This window comes from Notamacropus eugenii, chromosome 1 (assembly GCF_028372415.1).
Source record: "Notamacropus eugenii isolate mMacEug1 chromosome 1, mMacEug1.pri_v2, whole genome shotgun sequence".
Classification (NCBI taxonomy): Eukaryota; Metazoa; Chordata; class Mammalia; order Diprotodontia; family Macropodidae; genus Notamacropus; species Notamacropus eugenii.
In genome coordinates, this window is record NC_092872.1 from 493,729,196 (window position 1) to 493,752,985 (window position 23,790).

A 23,790-nucleotide genomic window follows, 5' to 3' on the forward strand; every position below is an offset into this window, starting at 1 on the left:
AATCATACCACCCATCATTGTGATGAGGGTTTGTACCCAGCAGTTAGAGAAGGGATGCTGGTATGTGTCTTTACTGAAACATAGCCTGTAGGGGAGCATGTAGCTGTTCTTGGTTGACTAAGGTCAATGCCACCAGTTGTCACCAAAGTCCAAGGCTGACAGCATATTACACTCACTACAACTTTATAGAGCATTACTTTGTGGAACATTTTTGCCCTTCATATCCTGTAACAAATATTACTACTTGAGAAATGCCAGAAGCATTTTACTGTAAACCCCTTCAGACAACTGCTCCTAACCAAACTGCCCAACTCCAAACCACATCGCTATCCTGAAGTCAACATACAAAACACACACAGAACTTAGAGGCATTTTAGACAGAACTGAAGAAAACTAACTAAAACTATGAATAACTGAGAGGTAGTTTTAAGTAAGAAAGAACTGAACCCCATAATGAAGTGAGGATAAACGTTTCTGCAACCAAAGAGGATAATGTAAAATATTTCAGATTCACAGAAAAGAGTGATAACTGGTGCCAAAGAACCCTCTTCAACATAAAAATGACAAGAATTATGAAAAAAGTATTCAGAAGTCTACAGTAAAGAAGATTTAAAATATTGGAAAACCGGAGTGACGAAGACAAGTTTTAAAACGTTGGATTACCTGGTAAGAAGAGATGCCTGAGAGCTAATTCAGTGCCAGTCTAATTACTTGTGTATTCTCAGTTGCCTTCTCCACCAGGAATGACAGTTTTGGTCACCATCCTTCAGGACAAGAATGGATCTGAAATCAAGATTAGGAAAGGGCAGCCACAGTGATCCTGTTCTCCTGTCACTTCTTTCGTCAAGGGAATATTGTTCATTGTATCAGATTCCTCAGTAGGCTGTAAAGCCTTCCCCAGACTACCTTTCCCCCCCCCTTCTCACTCCTCTCCCTCCCACATTCTTCTAACCCTCAGTTCTCTTGATTTCCCCTTTGGACTCTCTTCATCCCTCCTGCCACCCTTGTTCCTTCTGGGTATTCCATCATGCCTGGGATCATCAGGAAATCGATTTAGAGCTGGAAGAATCCTTGGGCATCATCTAGCCCTTCACTTCACTTTATAGAAGAGAAAGATAAGGCACAGAAAAGCAATGTCCTATTCAAGGTCACAAATATAAGTAAAGGAACTCTGATCCTAACCCAGTCCTTTGATGTAAATTAAGGCAACTCATTGTAAAACACTTGTGAACTTTTTTGCAACTCCATGCTCTCCCTGTCCCATCTTTGTGGAATATCATATGCTCTATCTTGAAGTTAAAATGCTCTTTCTCCTCTTTTTTGTGATTTACACCCTTTCCTTCCTTAAACACCTGCTTAAAATCTACCTCTTCTTCACATCCTTCCTTGGTTAGTCCTACTTAATTCTGATCACTTTGCTCTTCAGTTTACCTTGACATTGATGAGTTCAGAGTTTGTACCATGATAGTTTATCCTTGTTTCAGTTTGGCAAGTTTTCATCCTTTTCCATATCTGTCTATTATTCAACTATAAGGCACATAGGAGCTACAACCATGTTCTAGATTTACCTGCAATGCCCATTAAAATTGTAGAGTATCAAAGCTTAGATCACCTTATGTAGCCCTGTCATTTCACATATGAGGGAACCAAGACCCAGCAAAGTAGCAGAATTTACCCAAGGTCACACTATATTCTGTACAGAATAGGTTCTTGTGTTTTGAGTAACTGACTAAAAACTAGAAGATAGACTCTACTATTTCCAGCTCCTACAACTTACGTGGTCTTATTACTTCTTCAAGTGGTATCATGCATTCATATTGTTCCCCTGGACTGTGAAGGAGAAGAAAGATACCTAAAGAGAGAGAAAGAAAGAGAGAGATGGAGGGATAGGGAAAGAGGGTATCCTTATTCCTTGATAAGAATGGGAATGACTAGACTGAGAGAAGACCAAGGCAGGGGAAAGTCAAACAAAGGAAGACAAAAGAGATCTTGCTGTATGACCCATGTGAGAGGAGACTGACAAAGGTTTCAGTTCCCTGGTATTATTGGGAAAGTCAAAGAGAAGCACATAAAGTATTGGTGGAAATTAAGCTGTATATATCACTACCATCCCCATGTACTATCTAATCCCAATTTCTGCCTCTGTACCTCCCCAACTGACCTGGCTTTTCTTAGTGAAAGTCCATAAATGCCTTTTACAAAACATTTGCTGTATTTATGCATCATAGCAGTGACTTGTCCAGGGCTCCACAGAACTGTGCAGAAATAGCCAAGATGTGTGGTCGTCAGTGGGGCTCTTCTTGCTGTGAGCCTTGCTGGGTTGTAATCATACTCTGTATTGTTCTTATGCATTTCCAACGGGAGCACTTGGAGAACTTCATAAATGCAATATAATGCATTAAGAGTCTGACCACTAGCCTCTATTCCAAATTGTGAGGCAGTCTGACATCATGGTGCTTAATAGGGAGCCTCACCTAGTGCCAAAGTCACTTTAATTTTCATGTGGGACTAACAGTGCACCTTTGACATCCCATTTTGTACCTTGCCTCTTTTTCCAGCTGCAGATTGGAAAGGTCTGCTTTCAGTGTTTTCTTGTATTTCAAAAGATACTTTCATATGGGTTCCTTCTTTATGACCTCCCCCCACCCTTTAAAAAAATTACCAAGCTTGTTAAACTTCAGCTTATTTTATGCAAGAATATCATCTAATCCTTTCCTGTTTCAGAACATGGTAGGGGAGAATTTGTGGCTGCAGGAACAGCTGATCCAGCTACTGATCAGTTACTGCGATGTCACCACAGCTGCCCAGTGGGCTCTGTACTACCACCTTTCCGGTGAATCTCTGCCTGCCAAAGTGACTGAGAAGATGCATGAACTCCAGCACCAAGAGAGGTGAGATTCCTATCTCACTTTGTCTCTGTATCGTAACAAGTACAAGGCTATCCCAAGAGTATAAACATTAGTTCTGGAGTCCCTGGAAGCCCACAGCTTCACTCATAGGCTTTGGCTTCTTTGGATAGATATAATATCTTACTTTACTTTATAGAGGATTCTCCCATGGCACCAGGAAATTGCGTAGGCTCTCTTAGCTCCCTAGATATCACTGTTGCTATCTTTGTGCACCGAACTATGGTTTGAAAAGAGAGAAGGCAGATTTTAAATGGAATAGCTTAGGCTGGTCCCTAAGATTAGCAATGACCTTGTTCTTGGAACTAAGGAAATTTAATATGTTCTGCCTTTCCATTTGATTCCCATTTTCCTTGTTCTTCTCTGTAGCCTGTGTTTTGGGGTGATTAAAACTAGAGAAACAAAAGCCATTAAAATGTCTAATTTTTTAGCAACAACAGTGTCTGGGCAATGGGGGAGTTTTATGGGATGCAGCCTACAGAGGAGGGAAGCCAGGAGCTAAGAGAATATTTTGGAAATATTTAAGTGACTGTGGATCTGGGGTTGGGAACCAATATAATTGGTTTGAGATTCAGGTGAGAAGAGTTGTATTAACAAGTGGGATACAGAAACCGAAGAGGAGTGGATCCAGATTGGTCAGTGAACTTGATAGGGAAGCAGGGTAAAGATAGGCAATGAGGAGAAGAAAGCATTTGGATGGACTGACCAGCAATAGCCCATCAAGAATAATGCTATAAAAAATGATAAGGAAGATGGTTTTAGAAAAAACTAGGAAGACTTATATGAACTAATGCAGAGTGAAGTGAGCAGAACCAGGAGAACATTGTACACAGTAACAGCTATATTGTAGCACGATCAACTGTGAAAGACTTAGCTGCTGTGATCAATACAGTGATCTAAGACAATTCTGAAGGACACGTGCTAAAAAATTCTCTCTTACCTCCAGAGAGAGAACTAATGAACTCTGAGTGCATATTGAAGTACATATATTTTTTTAACTTTCTTAATTTTTCATGCTTTTTTTTGGTAACATGGTAAATATTGAAATAGTTTTCATGATTTCACATGTATAATTACTGTCATATTGCTTGCCTTCTCAGTGAATGGGAGAGGAACTAGAAAGTGGGAACTCAAAAAGTTTTTAATGAATTTTTAAAAGAAATGATAAATTTATTTTTTAAAGGTGATTAGGAAATATTTAATAAATATTCACAAAAAAATTAAAATGTAACAACCAAAAAAGAGTAGTTTTTTAATATGCATGAGAGAAAATTCACACACTTAAAGTCATAATTTTAAAAATTGTAAAATTAGAAGGGCTTACTCAGAGCATAAATCCTGCCTACGAAATTACTAATAATTGGTCATCCAGCTTCTATTTTTGAATAAGCCCTGAACTATAGCTCTAAATTAGAAAGTGATCTCTAGCCATGCTAGAACATAAAAGATTGCTGCTAACCACACCTGATGGGCAGATACCCTTGAAGGACAAATTCAGGGGTTCCTCTATTAAAGAGAAGATCTTATATCAGACTTCGCCAATGGAGCTTGGGCTCCTTTAATCAATAGAGATTGGATTCATGGGCATGTAGACATTTGCAGGCTTTTCAGGCTCTCAGTACTCACTGTTTAAAAACTAAGAAACGTGTCAGTTCAAAGGCTCCTCACTGGTTAAATGCAACATTTCCAAGTGAGGCCACATCTTTAATTCAGTATACTGACCCTCTAGATCATTGTGGTGCTGGCTATAATCTCTTTTCTTAGGGTCAGGGGCCTCCTACTTGATGTGTCTCTCCTCAGTGTTTAAGCCTTAAGAATGACCCCCCCACCCCGACCTCTGACAGTAATGCTAACTCACATTTCCATTGTGCTTTATAGTTTTCCAAGTGTTTTTTGCACAACAACCCTGAGAGGTAAAATTAGGTAGTGCAGGCATTATTATCTTCATTTTACAGGGAGTGTAAGGGACTTGCCCAAAGTCTCACAGCTTGGAAGTGGAAGAGCTGAGACTTCAGTTGAGGTCATCTAACTCCAAGTTCAGTGCTCCTCCCATGACAGCTCCCAGTTAAGGGGTCATTTCTCATGCAGTCAGAAGCTGGGTAGATCCTCAGGGAGCAGGAGCATGAGATGTGAAACTTTACATCTTGATGAAACATTTTACACTAATATTAATTTAGGCAACCCATGTGCCATCCTCCAGTGCTCTTCCTGGAGTCTGTGTTCTAAAGATAATGTATTTGAAAAAGCACAGCTGGCAAATCCTTTTTTTTTTCCTGCTTTTTGTAAAAGCAAAAACTGAAGTCTGTGAGCTCTTTTTATTTTTTAATCATTTGATAACTTCATTTCAATATAATTGGTTTCCTTTGTAACCCTATATGTTTTGACTTATGCATTTAAAAACACTATTCTGTGGCTTTACCAGCCACTCCCCCAGTCATATTCTATGACTTCCCAATCTTCAGCTTTTCACCCAGGCCCGGCTAGCTCTGGTCTGACCCTCCTTGCTTTCACTCATCTCCCAGTCACCTTATCCTCATGTGACTGGAACTCCTCCCTGGCTTAATTCTGTTCTCCATGGTCTTATCTGCCCTGAAGACTTTGTCAGCCTTCATATGACAGCATGTGGAATTATGTGACTAGCCAGGCCACTTGCTAAAGAAGCCATTGAGCCATACTGTCCCTTTTATCCTTAAATCATGTTTGCTGACATTTGGTAAAAAGAAGCAGAGAGAGCTGCAAGAAAAGTGTGGAAGTGTTGAGTGAACGAGATGATTCCCTATCTTGAAACCCATAGTCACCCTAGGTATTCATGCCCACCAAAGGATAAATGTTGCTTAGTTCACTATTTTATTTTCTTTATGTTACAGAGTGGAAGTGACTAAGGAAAGAACCGATGATTCTAAAATGGACAAAAAGAATGATTATTATTATCAATTGCCAATAACCAGGGAAAATATTCACTTCCTGCAGACCTGGGAGGAAGTGGAGAAGTGCAGGGATGTCGTACTTCAGGTAAGTCATTCTTCAGACCACAACAGAGACAAAATTGGCACTTTAGTAGCATGGGAGCCAAGATAGAAGTGCAAGATTAAATCTTGTATTTTTGCCATCATTTCTCTCCTGCTTGAGTGCTGAGTTTCAGGAAGTAATGGCAACTGATGAATGGAAATGGAAACTCAAAATCATAACCTGATAGAGCTGTAAAAAGTCCCTTACTAATGGAGGCAAAACTGGGCAGGGGCTTCAGTGAGCTATTTCTTGGGTGAGACAGACCCACACTGGCTCTATCACAAAGTGAAACCCTTACTGCATTTGTCTATGAGACACTTACCATGCAGGATTCCTGGAAGAGGAGTGGCATTATTCTTCAAGCATATTTTAATATGACATTTTTTCAAGCTATAAAGAAAATCTCTGAATATAGAAAGTAATTCTCACCTACAACTGCAGTTTGCTTTTTGCTAGCTTTACAGTGGACATTTCCAATGACAAATGCCTTGGGTTAACTTTCCCAAAACTCTTTATGAAATCTGGGTGCCATGAAACAGAAACACTCTGGAAGAAAACACTGCAGGGAAGTTTAACCTGTTTTTGTGCAGATCCGTGCATCCCTTTGGTAGTATGGTGAGCACTAAAAGCCCCTTCTCAGAATAGTGTTTTTAAATGCATAGATCAAAATATATTGGTTACAAAGGAAATTGATTATATTGAAATGCACTTATTAGAAGATTAAAAAATAAAAAGCATTCACCCACCCTGGGTTAAGAACCTTAGACCTCAGTGGTGCGGGATGCAAACAGAAAATAGCTGGGAGCAAAAACCAGAAACAGAAACCTCTATGGAGATATCTTTTAGGTTTTTGACTACAGATTTGTCCCTTAGAATCCATTTACATTTTAACCAGGTTTCGCCTTCTCTGTTAGGCATTAACAAAGCCCCGAATTGCTCAGTGCCTGGGAGGGGGCGTTTTTTTTTCTCTTAGCAAATTTATTTTCCTATTCCTTTGGAGAGATTTTTCTGTGATTAGTTTCCCCAGGGTGTCACCAGTTATCTGAAGGGTGTATCTCACCAATTATCTCAAGGTTATTCTCAAAGTACAATTAACTTTAATTCCCTTTAATTTAAAAGTAAATACTGGTAGAGCTATAATACAATTTTCAAAGGAGATGTTGCTAAACCAAAAGAGGATACTGTATATCACAGCTCCCTGTATTGTAGGAATCCTGGTATAATCTGGTATAAACTTCATCAGACCCCTTCTCACCCTGTCCAGTACTTGGTGACTGCTGTAACTGTGCACAGCTATCTGGTGGGATTTATTTCTGTTTACTCTACCAAGTTCAGCTAATGGAGATGTAGCCTCTCCACCCAGAGAGGTAGAGAGTAGTTCTGTCTTGTTCAGAGCAGTGGCTGTGGCTTTACCTCCTTGAATTCTAACGTTGCTCTGGTTGACTTTTCCTAAAACTGCCCCTCCACACCTCCACTGCATGTGCTGAAGACCCCTTTTATCCCTACCTGTTCTATACCAGATCATCTTATTTAAAGTTTTTGTTTAATGATAGAATTCATTAAAGGCCTGACTCTGATGCCTCATCATGACATGGGAGTGACTCTGAGCTCCTGAAGGCTGTACCAGCAATGTAATCTCTGGCAGGTCCTATTGAATTGAAAAGGCAATAAACTACCCGTCTGTCATCCGAGTACCTGCCTAGTGAAATTCCCAGCCATTCACCAAGTTAATAACTGGGTGGTAAATGTTTTCACCTCCACTACTCGCAGCCTCCCACCACTTACTAAGGTGTAGAAGGGATATAACTTGCATCAGTGGAGAGAGAACCCACACCGATGAAATCACTTCTTTTATATACTGTTACATGGGTCCTGTTGTCTTCCAAATCGTCTGAGTCTTCATTCTTTCTCTTTCCTTCTCCCTCACTCAGCTACTGTCCCTGCACAGGAATCTAGACCGTTTTGTGCTTCTTTATTTCATACCTAATGGACACAGCTGAAAAGCCTCTCTTCCTCTAACTGGGCTGCCCTTTGGAAACATATTCTATCACTAGGACCACATTCAAAGCCTTTCCAGCACTTCTGTCGTACAGTGCCTTGGGTTCTTTGGAGGAAAAGGCTATAGATATCATTGGTGGGAAGTCCATTGATAAGTGCCTAGCTGGCCCCATGGGACCCCTGGGTAGGAATTTTCCGTATTTCTGACTGTTCTCTTCAGACTCTGTCTTGTCTCTGGGTGTGCAGCCTGGCCAGGTAGTTGGCATTGACATGGAGTGGAGACCCCCCTTTGGATTGGTGGGAAGGCCTCGAGTGTCAGTGCTGCAAATTGCCGCTAAGGAACACGTGTACCTGTTGGACCTGCTGCAGTTCTCAAAACTGGACCAGGAAGAAAAGGAAAAGGAGCTTTGTCATTTCATCTGGAAGCTCTTTTCAGATCCATCCATTATAAAACTAGGTAATAATAGCCCTGGGGCTTGCACTCTGTCTAGCTTCGTAATGTTGGTGTTTACTCCCTCTATTTCCTAAAAACTCCCTATCTAACTTACTGTCCTAGTGTATGCTTTACTTTTCTCATCCTCCCTGTCCACCCACTCCCCAGTTCCTAGGCTTACAAGCCTTTTTGATTGGATAGCTGCCATAAAAATTCCTTTTCTTGGCTATAAAGAAAGAATAAATAGATAAGTATGGATGTTAGCATGTACTCAAGACTGGCTATTCATTTACTGAAGAAAATCTGTTTTTGCAAGGCTGTTAACTGTGGAAGTGACTCCTTGGCTGATTCACATCTGCTGAAACGATTAGAAAATTCCCTAAACCAGCAGGGCCTCCACAGTCTACTTTATAATGAGGGGTCTTGGGGAGGGGGTAGCAGAGAGAAGTGTTTTCTCCTCTATTTCTGATTCCATGAAAACATCATTGTAATGAGGTTTTCTGCCCAGGTTGGTCAGCCAGGAGGTACTAGGTCAGATCTGGGCCTTGACTACAGGCCACTTTTTAGCTTCTTTTCTGTGGCACAGGGGAACTTCAGTTACTTTGACTATTACTAGGTCCTGGACTAGTCCTAGCACATTCTAACTTCTGTGTCTCTAAAGGTACTATTTACCATGATTCCCTCTCTCTCCTTTGGAACTAAAGAGCTGATAGACATTTGGAAAGAGGGGTCAGATGTTGTCCCATTTGGGCACAGGTATGATTTTTCCTTCTCTACCTGAACATGGGGCTTGCTGGGAAAGAAGACAATAGGCCTCATGAGATACACACCACTATTTCCTGTTTATAATGTTAGAAACTTTTTTCAGGCTATGGAATGTCTGGAGATCTGTGCAGCTTATCAACTACATACCCAGCCCTCAGAGAGATGGAAAAGCAGGCCCAAGGAATCCTGGACCTGCTTCAGGTAGACAAACAGGTGAGGAAGAAGGTTCATTCCTCACTGGAGAACAGTGGGTCAAAGGACAGACGTTCTCTCTTGTGCCAAGGGAATGTTGTTGTATTCTCTCGGGTCCTGGATTCAGAATCAGAAGACCTCAGTTCAGATCCTGCTTCCCAGTTGTGTGCTTATGGAGAAATCGTTTCTGCCCCCTGAGCATCCAATTTCTCTTCTTTAAAATGAGAAAGTTATATTTCTGTCAGCTACTTTACATAGTTATTATGGGGAAAACATTTTGCAAACCTTAATGTTGACAGTCATTGGCTTGTTAAGTTTGCAGAACTGCTTGACATGTATCACAGCAACCCTGAGAAGTAGCTGGTACAAGAATTAGGAATGTGCTACTTACCTGCTCAAGAAGCTTTGGTCACTCCCTATTGCTTCTAGAATAAATACAGACTCCTCTGTGTGTCATTTGAAGCCTTTTACAGTCTGCCTCCAAACTCTCATTCCTGACCAATCATACTTTATCCCACTTGTACCCTCCATACTTCAACCAGACTAGCCTGTTGTCTGTTCTGTCTACAAAACTTTCCATCTCCTGTCTCAGGGCCTTTGTACGGCCTGTTTCCCAAAGCTGTGATGCACCCTTCACCTCTGCCTATTGGAACCCCTGGATTTTCTCAAGCTTCAGCCCAAGGGCCACATCTTACAGGAGACCTGACCCAGTTTCCCCAGTTCCTGAGGCTGAAATTACTTTATATTTGCTTGGTCTATATTTTTATGTAAGCTCCTTGAAGGCATTTTCATCTTTGTATCCTGAATGCCTAACACAGTGTCTGGCATAGAGAAAGTGCCTAATAAATGCCATTGAATTGAGTGAGTTGAATCGAATCTCCATTTTACATATGAGGATACTTGAGTCTTAGAGAGGCTAAGTGATTTGTCCGTGGTTACACAACTATTAAGTGTCAGAAGTGGGATCCAAGACCAGCACTATACTGGACTGAAACAAATGCTATATAAATGTGAGTAACTGTTAGTATTATTATTCTACCCTCACAGGCCTCTTCCCATTTTAGACACTAAGTGATGTACTGACCCTGTGTAGACATGATTTAAAATCAGGGGCCAATCCACAGAATGGGCTCATTTGGAGTAGGGCTTTAAATCATAATGACTCAGTTGACTTTGGGGGATGTTTTTTGGTTTGATTACAAGTTGCACGGTGCTATAAGTGAGAAAGAATCCTAGAACACAGAATACTAGAACAAGGGATGCCACAACAACAACAGTAATGATAACAACTCACATTTATATAACCCTTTAAGGGTTACAGAGGGCAGCTAGGTGATGCGGTGAATAGAGCACCAGTGCAGGAGTCAGGAGGACCTGAGTTCAAATCTTACCTCAGACACTTGACACTCACTAGCTGTGTGACCTTGGGCAAGTCACTTAAGCCCAACTGACTCATCCTGGGTCATCTCCAGTCATCCTGATGAAATCTGGTCACTGGATCCAGATGGCTCTGGAGGAGAAGTGAGGCTGGTGACCTGCATAGCCCTCCCTCACTCAACACAAAGTCAAGTGCAAGTCATGTCATTATTTCTCTAATGGCATGGTCTTCTTCAGCAACAAAGGACGAACACACACACAGAGTGCTTTCCTCACAAGGCTGTCAGATTGGTAGTGCAAATATTATCTTCTTTTTACAGATGAAGGCCCTGATTTTAGGAGAAGTTAGGTGACTTGCCCACAATCTTACACCTAGTAAATGCCACAGGCAGAATTCAAATCCAGGTCTCCTGACTCCAAATCTAGTATTTTATCAACTGTACTATCTGAAAGGGACCACAAAGTCTAGAATTATAGAACTTAGAGTTGGAAGGAAACTTAGGTCTTTCCTCTAATTACCTCACTTTATAGATGAAGCCCATAGAGGTTAAATGACCTTCCCCTAAAGTCTCACAGAAAATAAGTAGAAAAGCTAGGATTTGAACTCAAGTCCTATGGTCCCAAATAGAACTATTACTATGCAAATAATAAGGAATATTTCCAAATATAAGCCATATCAAGAGACTCACAAATTTCAGGTAACCATGGATTGACTTACATGGATAGGACTATAGTGGCATATTTAAATTTACAGTGAATATACAAACATAAAAATAGTAGCAGTGCTCAAGGATTATTTTTTAAAATCTTTATGCTAGATACTAAAATGCTCATTAATCAGAATGTTTAAGGAATGGAAAATTATAATTAATTGAATTTTCTGCTCACTCAAGAGTTAACTAGGAAAACTTTTTCTGAAAATCTTTCTCAAGAAAGTATACTTTCCTTTTTAAGTGAAATGTATTATAAATTAAATGTATTCTGTACGATTCCCGGTTTTATAGTAGTAATGATGATGATAGCTAACGTTTTATATGGCACCTGCTGTGTGTCAGGTACTATGCTAAGTACTTTACAGCTTATCTCATTTGATCCTCCCAACAACCCTGGGAGATAGGTGCTGTTATTATTTTCATTTTACAGTTGAGGAAACTGAGGCAAAGAGAGGTTAAGTCACTTAGCCAGGATTTTATTTCTAGTAAATATCCAAAGCTGAATTTGAACTCGGGTGTTCCTGACTCGAGGCCCAAAACTCTCTCCACAGAGCCAACTAACATGGTTATATTATAACTGCAGAAGATGTAGGGGATCATGATGAAGTGTGTCCTGGCCTCAGGATATAGTCCAGAAGTTATTTTTTCCTCCTAGTAAATCCTTTATATATGAGTTTGCCTTGTCAAGACTTTTGGTTTTCTCTGAAATCAATGGATTTCAGGAGAGTTCTGGTTAATTGAAGGTTCTAGTAATTTGAGTCATTTCAGTCCATGTCTTATCTAAACTCTCTGTCTCTACATTCACCTGGGATAATGCCCTGCCCCTAGTAGGCCTTTAACAACTACTTGTTCAGTTGAAAGGGGTTTCAGGTAAACAACATTTTCATATATTTGCATGTTCGTGACTTCTTTCCTAAACTAGTATACAACTTATGTGAAAATGCCAAAAGTTTTTATAAGCTTCCCGGAAAGTTGCCTTTGCTTTCCCTTAAAAGAGAAAATAATGAATGAGGACTAATGTAAGACAATCCATTGAAAAAACAGCCAAAAAAAAGGCACTAGAAGTTTTGGAAAAGTTGCATAATAAGATAGGAACTACAGGGCTAACTTACTTAAAACACAGAACATTAGCATTTCATGCATGGAGCATTTTTCTATAAAATTGCTTTTGCAGAGGGGAGAAAACTGTCCTCTAATATATGTGATTGGGAAATCTAAGGAAAGAGATACTTTGGAAAGTTCAGATTTTCTTCTAGAAGTAGAAAGGTCCATAAGACAAATTATGAGAGCTACAAGTGGCTTTTGAGATTTTCCTCTCATCTCTTCCTACATTGCAAAGAAAGGAACCTTTGCTTTAAAAGGGAACTGCACCCGTGGGAGAAAGGGGAAGTAAATGCTACAAACACTAAATCTGGTATCAATCCAAAGAAGAGAAATGACTTTTCTGGTCGAAATTAAAGGGAACTTTGAAAAGTCTTGGATAGTCCTTAAGGTTTCCAATTGTACTCTTACAAGAGCCATCCCCACCTCCCCCAATAAATATAGACTTTTAATGGAGGCTTTTTGTCTCCCTCTGAGTAAGTTGTATTTTCAAAATGTCATAGCTTCTCTGAACTTAGTATGTATTTTTTGTTTGTTTAAACATTTAATCTCTTTCAGACTTTCCTTTCTTATTTTTTTAGCTTAAGATCTGAACAGTAATAAAAGTAAAAATAGGGTCTGTTCTCTGTTGACTGTGTTTGTGACTGTCCCCAGATTAAGCACTTAACACTTGTGGTAACATTTTGAAGGGTGTACTAGAAAGATTTCATTACTCCAAAATTTTTGCCCAGTGAATCCTGAAATTCCACCCATAGAAACTCATTTCTTTAGGTTGAGCATTGCTCTTTTCAGACTTCTTTTTAAAAAGTACAAACCTCCCCTGGAAGGAAGAAGCCATTAAACCTCTACTTTTTGTGAGCCATAGGTGGCCAATGAGAGCCTTGGGCTCCTGGAGAGGGAGGCATTTCTAAAGATTGTGGGTTGCAGAGGAAGCCGTGGAAACAAATTTCTCATGTCTCAAAACTTTACTTTTAATTAGCTTAGTCATATCACATTCATTTCTTTTATCTATGGGTCAAAATGATAAAATAATAGGTGTCATTGCTTCCTAGATGTTATTCACTAACTGAAAATAGCAAAACATTATTTTCCTAATGTGGCTGTGTGTGACATCATGTTTTATCCTTGTATTTAGTTGCAGAAAAATTCTGGATTGTGGAAGAAGCATCACATCCCTGTGGAGAGCCTGTGTCAAGAGCTGAGCTCTATCACTAAAAGTCCCAGGCAGGCAGAAAAAGGACTGAGCCTCTTGGTGCAGAACCTCCTGGGGAAACCACTGGACAAAACAGAGCAGCTTTCAAACTGGGAGAAGCGTCCCCTCCGGGAGGAGCAGATCGTTTATGCAGGTCTGATGAGCAGCAGAGCCAAAGGCCCAAGCTTCTGCCAAGGGTCTGGTCAGTGGGGCCTGTAAAACCCCAGTATGATTGGTCCATCCTCATGAGCATCAGGCGACAAAACCTGAATGTGTATTGTCTTAATGATTTTTTTCAGTGAGTACTTCCTGATCTCTACCCTTAAGGAATACACATTCTAGGAACAGCTGGGTGGCATGGAGGATAGAGCACCAGCCAGGGAGTCAGTTCAAATCCAGCTTAACATACTTACTGACTATATCACCCCGGGGCAGTTCTGGGTGGAGAGACAACTTCAGACAATTGGCTCGATCAAGCAGTTAAGAGAATGAACTCCCCGATTCCTCCCCCTTTGTGCCCTTTTCTATAGTTGCCTCTGTGGTAGAAGAGAGAGGAGATGGTATAGACATGGTCCCTGTCGTGAAGGAGCTTTCATTCTAGTTGAAGATACAGAACACAAGCAATTGGAAAACAACACAAAGCACTAATTAAATCCTCTCCAGTAAAATTTCTCTCTTTAGCTAGAAAGAGAAATACACTTCTTTCTCCATTGCATTCACCCGATCCTTAATAGTAATGTTGTTGATGATGACGATGATAGATGATAATGGCAACTCACATTTATATAACACTGAAAGTTTTACAAAGCCTTTTTTTTCCCAGAACAAATCTCTGGTGTAAGCAGGGCAAGTGTTATTACACCAGTTTTTCCAATGAGCACCATGAGGCTCAGTTTCTTGATTAGTACCATACTAAATACCAGCCACATCTTTCCTGAGTTCAAGTCCTTTCCCCTCTCCAATGTAATCTCTCCTCCCCAAGGCCTTCTCTGTACTTCACTCACATTGAAGAAGCATGAACTTGAAGATCTGTAACATGTGCCATCAGTGGCCTTTCTGTCTGCATTTATAGAAGTACTTTGAGTAGAAATCCAGGAGAATGAGGTGCTTCTGTCATATTGATTATTCTACCCCCTTATCCTCTGCCTCCATCATCTAGGATAATAGCTGAACAAGGCTCAGAATTTGTGTCATTGATAAGGAAGGTTTCAGTCAAGAATGGCTGGAATAGGACTGGCTTGTGAACTGGTTTTGACATTAACCCACATGTCAGTGAGAGGAACATCACTGGGAGCAAGTGAGAAAAATGTTTTTACTTTCCCCTCATTGACAGTATAGTAAGGGAGGAAACATGCTCATCTTGTCCAAAGTCAGTGACTTCATTCATAAAGACAACTCAATCCCTCCAGTGAAATACTCATCCATTTGGATAATTGATTTCTTTAGGTGAATAATAAGAAAAACAATAGTTATACTTTCCATTTGTATAATGCTTTATGTTTTCAAAACATTGTTCTAGCCATTATCTCATTAGATCTTCACAACAGCCCTGCAGGGAGGCAGAGTGGAGATCGTCATCCTCGTCTTAAAAATGAGGAGACTGACACATGGGCAGGTGAAGGGTTCTTCCTGACCTAGAATCTGTGAGTCAGAGGGAGTACTGAGACTCGAGCCCAAGTCTTCACTCCCAGACCAGTGTTCCTCTTTCTTCATCAGGGACTGTATTATAGGTGTACAAAGCTCATTAAGAAAGATGAATTAGCACCAGACTATCAGTCAATACTGAATAAACTGCAGAATATAGTCCTTTGTAATCCTTAAAATGCTATAAAAATATTAGTGGACTTTTTCTTCTCATACGATGGCTCATTGTTTCCCCTCATTAACTTCAGAATTTCAGAAAACATGATCCACATGAAACATTGTTAAGCAGGTCTAAAGCAGCATGTCTGAAGGGAGAAATGCAGATGGCTTCCCTGGGAGTTGTTTACGTGTTGCCCCAAGACCAGCACCTCTGTTTCCTTCTCGGGAGGAGTTTGTGACCCACCCCCCTTTCCTCCCTCTTCACAGCGTCTGATGCATACTGCTTATTGGAAGTCTATGAGGTGCTTTGTAAAGACCCAGCCAGATTTGGCTTGACTGCAAACCTGAAGGAGAGCCTTGGAGGCAAACAAAGTACGAAGCCAAAGGCAAAGAAGCCACTCAGCAAGCAAGGGACACAATCCCCTTCTACACAGGTTGGTCAAAATCTTCCACAATATCTGTGTCACTGACATAGGACGCAGGCAGGGCCTGGTCCCTGCCTCCGGGGCTGCCTCCCATCCCTAGTGAGTGGCCATGCTCAGGCTAGCAGGAGTCAGCTCTTCCAGCGTTTATCTGGAAGGAATTATTTTGCCCTTTGCAGACACTTGTTACAGCTCATTTTCTTTGTCCTGGGAAGAAAAGGACTGAAAGGAGATTAAAGACAAGTGGCCTTTGTATAGTGCTTCAAATTAAGTGTGGAAAGTATTTTATGTATATATACATATTACACATACATTCACGTATGTATTGTTTCATTTGGGTCTCACAACAGTCTTATAAGTGATAAAATCCCCATTTTAGAGATAAGGAAATTGAGGCTCAAAGTTCAAGTGAGTTACCTGGGGTCACACAACAAGTAAGTATCTTCATCCTGACCAATCCAATACTCTATCCACTATACCAGGGTTGTGGAACCTCAAATATGACCTTTTGACTGAATTTAAACTTCACAGAACAATCCTGAATCCTGCACTAAACCGTGTATGGAAATCCCAAAGGGCAACATGGGATTTGGAGCTGGAAAGATAGGAGGGAATCATCTAGTTCAACTCATTTGTCAGTGGGGAAACTGAGGACCAGAGAGGAGAAATGACTTGCCTGATGTCACATAGATAATATGTAGAAGAACTGAGAGTTGAACCTTGATCTCTAATAGAAACAGTTGGTGGCACAGTAGATAGAACTCTGTCCCTGGAGTTAGGAAGTCCCAAGTTCAGATCCAGCCTCAGACACTTCCTAGTCATGTGACCCTGAACAAATCATTTGACCTCACTTTGCCTCAGTTTCCTCATCTGTTAGATGGAGATAATAATAGCACTTACCTCCCAGAGTTGTTACAAAGACCAAATGAGATAATATTAGTAAAAAGCACTTAGCACAATGCCTGGCACATAGTAGGTGCTATATAAGCACTTTTTCCCTTCCTATCTTCTGATTCCAGATCTAGAGAAGGAAAATGCAGACTTATTTCCAACAACCAAGAAATGAGAATGCACCTTGAGAATAGTAATTTTAGGATGGAAGAAAGGAAGTGCAGCTTTCCAAGGGAGGGCATAAATCTAGAGAATCCATTATGACAAGAGGTCTAGAGAACCTATTACTGCCCAAAAGACACTGACGATATATTTTTTAAAACAGTTTGAAAAATTCATGAGTAACAAGTTCATAATAAGTAATTAAGGGCAGGTATAGCCTTAATTTTGAAAGGTGATATCAGGGAGCATAGCCATATGTAACCCTTTATCACTGTCTCCCTTGGGAGTCCTCTTAGAGACAGAGTGGGGTCTGGATGACCTGTGGGTCTGACTCAGCATTTCTGATGGTCTTGTATTCATCTCAAGCTCAGTTCCCATGCATTTGTCTTCTCTGCTTTCTAAATGACCTTTGAGATCCCCACCCACATGGAGAATTTGCTGGTAGCAGAACCTGAACATTTACATTAAAGAACAATTTACGTTCCTTATGGGAGAAACAGGACAGTGACCTGTGAGAAAATGTAAAGGACTTTGTCTGGATAACCCTCACTTTAACCCTGTCACATTGTACCTTGTATTACACTTATTTGTGTAAATGTATGTTTCTCCTCTTACAGACTTGTAAATTCCTCAAGAGTGGGAATCATCAGTTTTCATCTCAGTACTTAGAGTGACTAGCGCAGTGCATTACACTGGGTAACTACTTAAATATTTATTGAATTGAATTGAATTTTAAAAAACTGTTAGGAAAATTGAAAATCAGTATAGACCAGCATCTCACATTATCTACCAGTGCATACATGACTTAGATACAATAATCACACCACAAACAGACTAGAAGAGCAAGGGAAAAAATACTTTTACAGCTATGGATAGGAGAAAACTTCATAACCAAAAAAGGGATAAAGAGGATCACAGAAGATAAAAGGTTTGGTTTTAATTACATAAGATTGGAAAGTATTTGCCCAAACAAACCAGTACAGTTAAAATTAGTAGAAAAGCAGGTTAACCAGAGAAAAAAATCTTTGTGAAAGGTTTCTCTTTATCAGGGTCTCCTTTCTAAGATACATAAGTAATTATTTCAAATTTATATGAATGATTGCCCCAATAGAAAAATGATCAAAGGATATGCAGTTTTCAGAGGAATAAAATCAAAGCTATCAATATGAAAATTGTTCCATATTACTAATTAAAGAACTACAAATTAAAGCAGCTGTGAGTTTCTACCTCACATTCATCAGACTGATGAAGATGACAGAAAAGGAAAATAGGATTTGGAGGGACTGAGGGGAAAATACATGCAGAGGGTAGGCCTGCGAAATGGTCCAACCATTCTGGAAAAAAATTGGAAACTTTGCCCCCATTTGTCACTAAACTTTCCAGACCCTTAGACCCAATGATACACTACTAGGGCCATACCCCAAAGAGATCAAATAAAGAGGAAAAAAGGATCTATGTGCCCAAAAATATTTATAGCAGCTCTTTTGAATTGAAAAAGAACTGGAAACTAAGGAATATCCATCAGTTGGGAAATCGCTGATCAGATTATGTTAAATGAATATAATTAATTGAATTGTAGGAGTTGGCATCAGCTGGAGAGACACTTTCTGCCAGTGCTTTTCCTGAGATTTCTGCCAAAGACTTCAGCGTGGTGTGTGACACCATGCTTCAGGGCCTGGCTCGCTACCTTCGTTGCCTAGGAGTGGATGTACAAGTCCTTGAGAACACCGATGACCACCGGCAAGCAGCTGAGGTCAGTTTTCTTATAATGAGTTTTGGCTAGACCTCAGACTGACTGTTCTGAGATACATGGGTTCTTCCCTCTTTTAGAATATTCCCCTTATTCCTCTGCTTCAAGTTGTGATGGCATGGTTTCCAGAGGCACACCTTGATCAGATTGGTTGTGCTTGGATTTGGCCCCTTGCATCATCCTTCCTATAGCCAAAGCCAATTTCTTTTTCTCTCCACCCGCAAAAACAACCCCAGTTTCTAAAAGGAAGGAGACAAGATGACCTCTGAGGTCTCACTCAGCTCTGAAAGTCTGTGACTGTACCTTTCCTTTTTGGAGGAATGCTCCTTGCCAGGTTCCAGAAGGGAGTCAGGAGGCCACACCCCAGGCTGGACTAGGAGCAGTGTCAGGTTCTATTGTTAACTGAGCCTCTGAAGCACATTTTTTCCCTTCAAAGGTGCTTCATTGAGTATTTACTCATTTAAGTCACACAGGATACATATCTCCATGGTTTTACCCTACTCCACCTTTTCATGTTGTTACCGTGCTTTACAAAGAGTAGCTGCTACATAAACATTTGTTGTTCAAGCTCACTAAAAACTGCTGCCTTAGGAAGTATTGAGATGTGAGCATCAGGGTGTTTGCCAAGACTAAAGGAGCCATATTATACTTGTGTTCCATATTGTCCTGTTTAGAGGGTTGAGTTTCTGTTTGTATTTTAATTATGAAACTTAGAGTCCCTCAGTAGAGGTCCTCCTGTGCTTGACTTTAAGCAAGTCTCATCCCTTCTAGGTTCAGTTTCCTCATATGTAAAGTGAAGGGCTAACTCCAAATGAACTTCAGAGTGCCTTCCATCTCTGAGTCCTATGATCTCTTACTTCTCATTGTCCCTCCTCAGGACTGTGACTTACCCCATCCAGATAGATGAGAACTCTGTCCCATTTTTAATTTAAAAAGAAAAAAAAAACACAAAATACAGCACTTTACAGTTTACAAAGTATTATGTTCACAGCGCCAGGAGGTAGGAAGTATACCTGTCATTCACATTTTATGTAGTTGACTTGACTATTCCTAATACCACAGTGATATTCCAGTCAATCCAAAGGCAATTGACAAACTCTACAACTGCCCATTAAACCTGCCCTGGGAAGCTTTATCAGGGATTGGGGCTCAAAGACATGAAGCAATCTGCAGAAGGTCACGAAGCTCCTCAGTATTGGAGCTGGGGCTCAAACCCAGGTAAAACTTCCTAAAAACAATGACACAGTGTTGTTTGTGGGAGCCATTCCAGTATTGTTCCACTGTCTGTGATTTAACTGGAATGTCACTGTGGTTTAGTAAATAGCTGCATACCAAAGAAGAGGACACAGGCCTAGATAACCTGAAATGGGAGATAATCCATTTGGTTCTGTAACATAACATGTGGGTTCATTTTCTGAACTAGGTTTTCCTTTTTAATTGTGTTTTCCTCAGCCTACCGTTAGACTAGACTGTTTGCATTCCCTAAGAAAACAACAGCTGTCTAGGGAGGGGAGAACATTTGAGGCATCACAAACAGGGGAAGCCAGTTTAAAATACTTTGCCATGGATAATCCACGCAGAGATAATTGACTATGCCTAGAAGGGACTGCCCATTATTGCACTTGAGCAGTTGGGCAGGTTTTTCCCCCCTGTATTATTCAGTCATGTTATCATCAACTCCATATGGACCATATAGGAAATGAAGACTCCTGTAGCTCCAAGGTCATTGTTTCATCACTTGAAGGAGGGAGAATTGATTCAGGCAGAGATCCTGGAATTATTTGAAATTTGGTTCCCATTGTCTTTTTTAGGCCTCAGTTGCTAAAGCAACTGTAAATATTGTTGCTCTCTGGAAAGACCTCCTTCCCCTTGTGGATCTTATACACCCAAGAAAGGGTTGCATTTGGAAAAGGGTATGGAAATGAGGTGATAGGTCTGGAAATGTAGGTGCAGGAAGAATGGTGATTACGTACATAGAAGATTGATATTTGCCGTTTCCCTGAGGTTTGGGTCCGGGACCTCAGATCACTTTCTTAGCACTGACTGAATCCTCAGTCTCTCGCAGCTTCCTTGGGTTATGGTAGACCGGCCTCACTAAGAAAATGAGGGGAGAGCCTATGTTTCTCTACCTGCCAGTCTCAGCTTTGGAAACAAACAAGTCACTTCCCTCCCTTCACAAATTCACAACAACCATAGCTCTGACCTAGACCTGGGGGTTGGAAACTGGCTTCTTTTGCACATGAAATGGCAAATGCTCAATTCTCAGACATTTGATGAATGATGGAGGTAGCTTGGTTGAACTGACCATAGTCATATGAGGAGTGGTGACCATGGCCAATGTCTCTATGTTCCCAGTACCTACAATTTCAGGGCTTCCAAACCATGGGAGATAGGCTTTTGGTACCCATATAAGGTCTCAAACTTTGAAGCACACTTGCCTATGTTTTCAAAGAAAATTGGTTTAGCCATGTTTGGTGATTATGTGTCAAATAAAAATAGAAGTCAAGTGCTTATGAACATTTTTTCTTACACATGTAATTTTAGAATGGCTTAGTGATTACTGAATGCAGCAAATTCTTTTTCTTTGAGGATTCAAAAATAAACATGAAAAGTAATAACAACTAACTTTTCAGTAGCCCAAGAGTTTTAACTTTCTGTGAATTCATGTTAATTTTACCCATGCACTTCAGAAATGGGAAAGACTTCTGTCTTTCCTGTTAGAGGGACCAAATGGCTCAGACAGAGTGAAGGAATTGAGTGTTTAGGAAACTTAAATATTAAAGAGAAGATAAAGACTGAAAAATGAGGAAGAGAGATGCTATGAAAAGTGACTTAACTGCTGCTATAAACTAACTGATGTCCATTTCCTTGCCTAAGTTCCATCTGCTCTGTTTCCTGAAAATGCTGGCATTACTGACTTCTCATCATTAGCCGTCTAGTAAGGCACACCTCCACACTTTGCTACAGGCCTATAGCTGGTATAATCTTTGCCTTCTTCAATCAGTCACTGGCTCCCAGACCTGAACTCCTTTGATTTCTTCCTTCTCACCAAAATAATACAACACAATACACAATATGATCTTTAGGATGTTAGTGTGTGTGTGTATTTATTTAGATACTGCCATCCTTGCTCTACCAGGCTTAAGGTGCTTTTGACCACTTGCTGATATAGCACTTAAGTAATTGAGTTTCTGCTGGGTCTTGAGGACTGGAAATATGGTTTCTTGTTTTGTTCATTATAACAAAATCCTACTGCAGTGAAACAATCTGTAGAGTTTGTAGTAAAGGGGTTTTGGTAGTAGTAAAAAAAAAAGTTGAGCTTCAACCCACACCCCTTCAAGCAGATTGCAAAGTCTGAATTAATGAGTCTGAGTTAAAGAAGTTTTATTGTAGTTGATCTTTTTATCTGAGATCTTGTTTTCTAACATGTCAAACCAATACCTCCAAAAAACGAGAAGCTCAGAAGAGGTAGGACTGTGTAACCCAAGTAGTAGCCAGTTGTCCCTGATGTTCCCTGAGAGCAACTAAGAGGATTAGTTCTACTATATAAAGAGTGGGGACAGCATCTCCTGAGAAGGCCCAGCACAGGACCTTGAACATAGTAGTCACTAAGTAAAGCTTGGTGGATCGGATGATTAATTGTGATCTGCACACCTTGCTGAATGTATGGCTAGTTTGGTAAGGCCCTGGGTGGGGGTGAGGGGGGAGTCTTTGGAATGTTGGTGCCTTTGACTTTGAGGAAAAGGAAGGATCTGGTTAATGGAGAAGGCAGCCACTCCTTTTTCCTTTTACAAAAATTCCTCTTCCTGAAGCATCTATGTCCTTTATATTTCATTCTCTAAGGTATGAGCAACTTCTTGGGGTTACTACTGGTATCATTTGTCTCCAAAATAACAATTCCCCAATAATTGACCCCCCAGCTCAATTTAAAATATTTTCATTTAAAATTTAAATTTAAAGTATCATTTAAAATTCATTTAAAATTTAAAATATCATTTAAAATATCAACCAAAGCCTTCTTTGGGAATTGGCCTTGAGCAAGTGTAGTTATTTGGGGGCATTGGGCTGCACAGAAGACTCACGTTCATCACCTGAAAGGTATTTCCAGTAGAGACTTGAATATAACAAGATCAAACACTCAGCTGCCACACAGCCTCTGTGAAAGGACAGCAGATGCACAAGTTATCATTGGGGAGGTGTGTGTGAAACATCTCATTCCCAGCCTCCCAGTTTGACAGTATAAGAAACAAAGTCTGGAGATGAAGATGGGAGGACCTCTAAACTCGGACATGGGAGAGATAGAGTATCGTGTACCTTCCTCCCTGACCCTGAATCTCCCCTTCTCTGCAGCAACCTGTCCTTACTGCTCCCTCCCCAAACCTGTGATTCGTCTTAGTGCTGGGGACACGATCATTGGTTATAGACCCTAACTAGAGAGTTGGGACAAAATGAGAATGAATAATCGAGTCAGAGAGACCCAAGGCTTGGAGTAGAGCCTGAAAGCCAGTGTGGTTAAAGCAGAGTCATGGGGTAGAAATAGAGGAGCAGTGTCAGAGCAAAACCCATGTGGGCGAACTGAAATCAAGACGTAGGGATAAGAGCCGTGAGAACACCGACACTGATATAGGTCAAGGCACAAACTCCACATAAATGAACAGGAACCAGGTTTTCAGGATTTGTAGGAACAAGGAGGACCGCTGAGAGGCACTAAGAACAAGGAAGAGTCTTGATAATAGAGATGGCTTTTTTATTATATACTCAGTGTTTTTATGTAGTTCTTAGGGACACAGAAACCAATCCCAGCATACATTCACTAGGTGAGGTTGGCAGATGACTGGGAATACCTAGGTTGAGTGACCAGTGTGCAGAGAGGGTTTGGAGCAGCTTTTGACATGCGGATTCCAATAGTCCTTTTGTCCTCTTGAGAACCCCATTTTCTGCTCCCATGCTCTTGCTTGTTTCAGATAGATTTATTCAAAATACCCTCTGGTTGATAATCACTTTCCTGCTTCTAAATTTTTTCCTAAGTCACCCCACATGCCAGACTTTTTCTTTTATTATATCCCAAGAACTCCT

At 40.5% G+C, this 23,790-nt stretch overlaps 1 protein-coding gene across 6 annotated transcripts in view; it reads left to right on the forward strand.

Annotated features, from left to right (window-relative positions):
- Positions 1 to 23,790, forward strand: part of EXD3 (exonuclease 3'-5' domain containing 3) — a 429,786-nt gene that overhangs the window by 227,727 nt on the left and 178,269 nt on the right. For 5 of the 6 annotated variants that reach the window (XM_072633114.1, XM_072633119.1, XM_072633115.1 and 2 more), the window contains 7 exons: positions 2,725 to 2,891; positions 5,774 to 5,918; positions 8,160 to 8,370; positions 9,215 to 9,324; positions 13,630 to 13,888; positions 15,757 to 15,923; positions 18,544 to 18,717. In XM_072633114.1, the coding sequence (XP_072489215.1) occupies positions 2,725 to 2,891; positions 5,774 to 5,918; positions 8,160 to 8,370; positions 9,215 to 9,324; positions 13,630 to 13,888; positions 15,757 to 15,923; positions 18,544 to 18,717 (1,233 nt within the window). The remainder of the gene's footprint in view (positions 1 to 2,724; positions 2,892 to 5,773; positions 5,919 to 8,159; positions 8,371 to 9,214; positions 9,325 to 13,629; positions 13,889 to 15,756; positions 15,924 to 18,543; positions 18,718 to 23,790) is intronic. The other variant, XM_072633118.1, reaches the window with a different exon arrangement.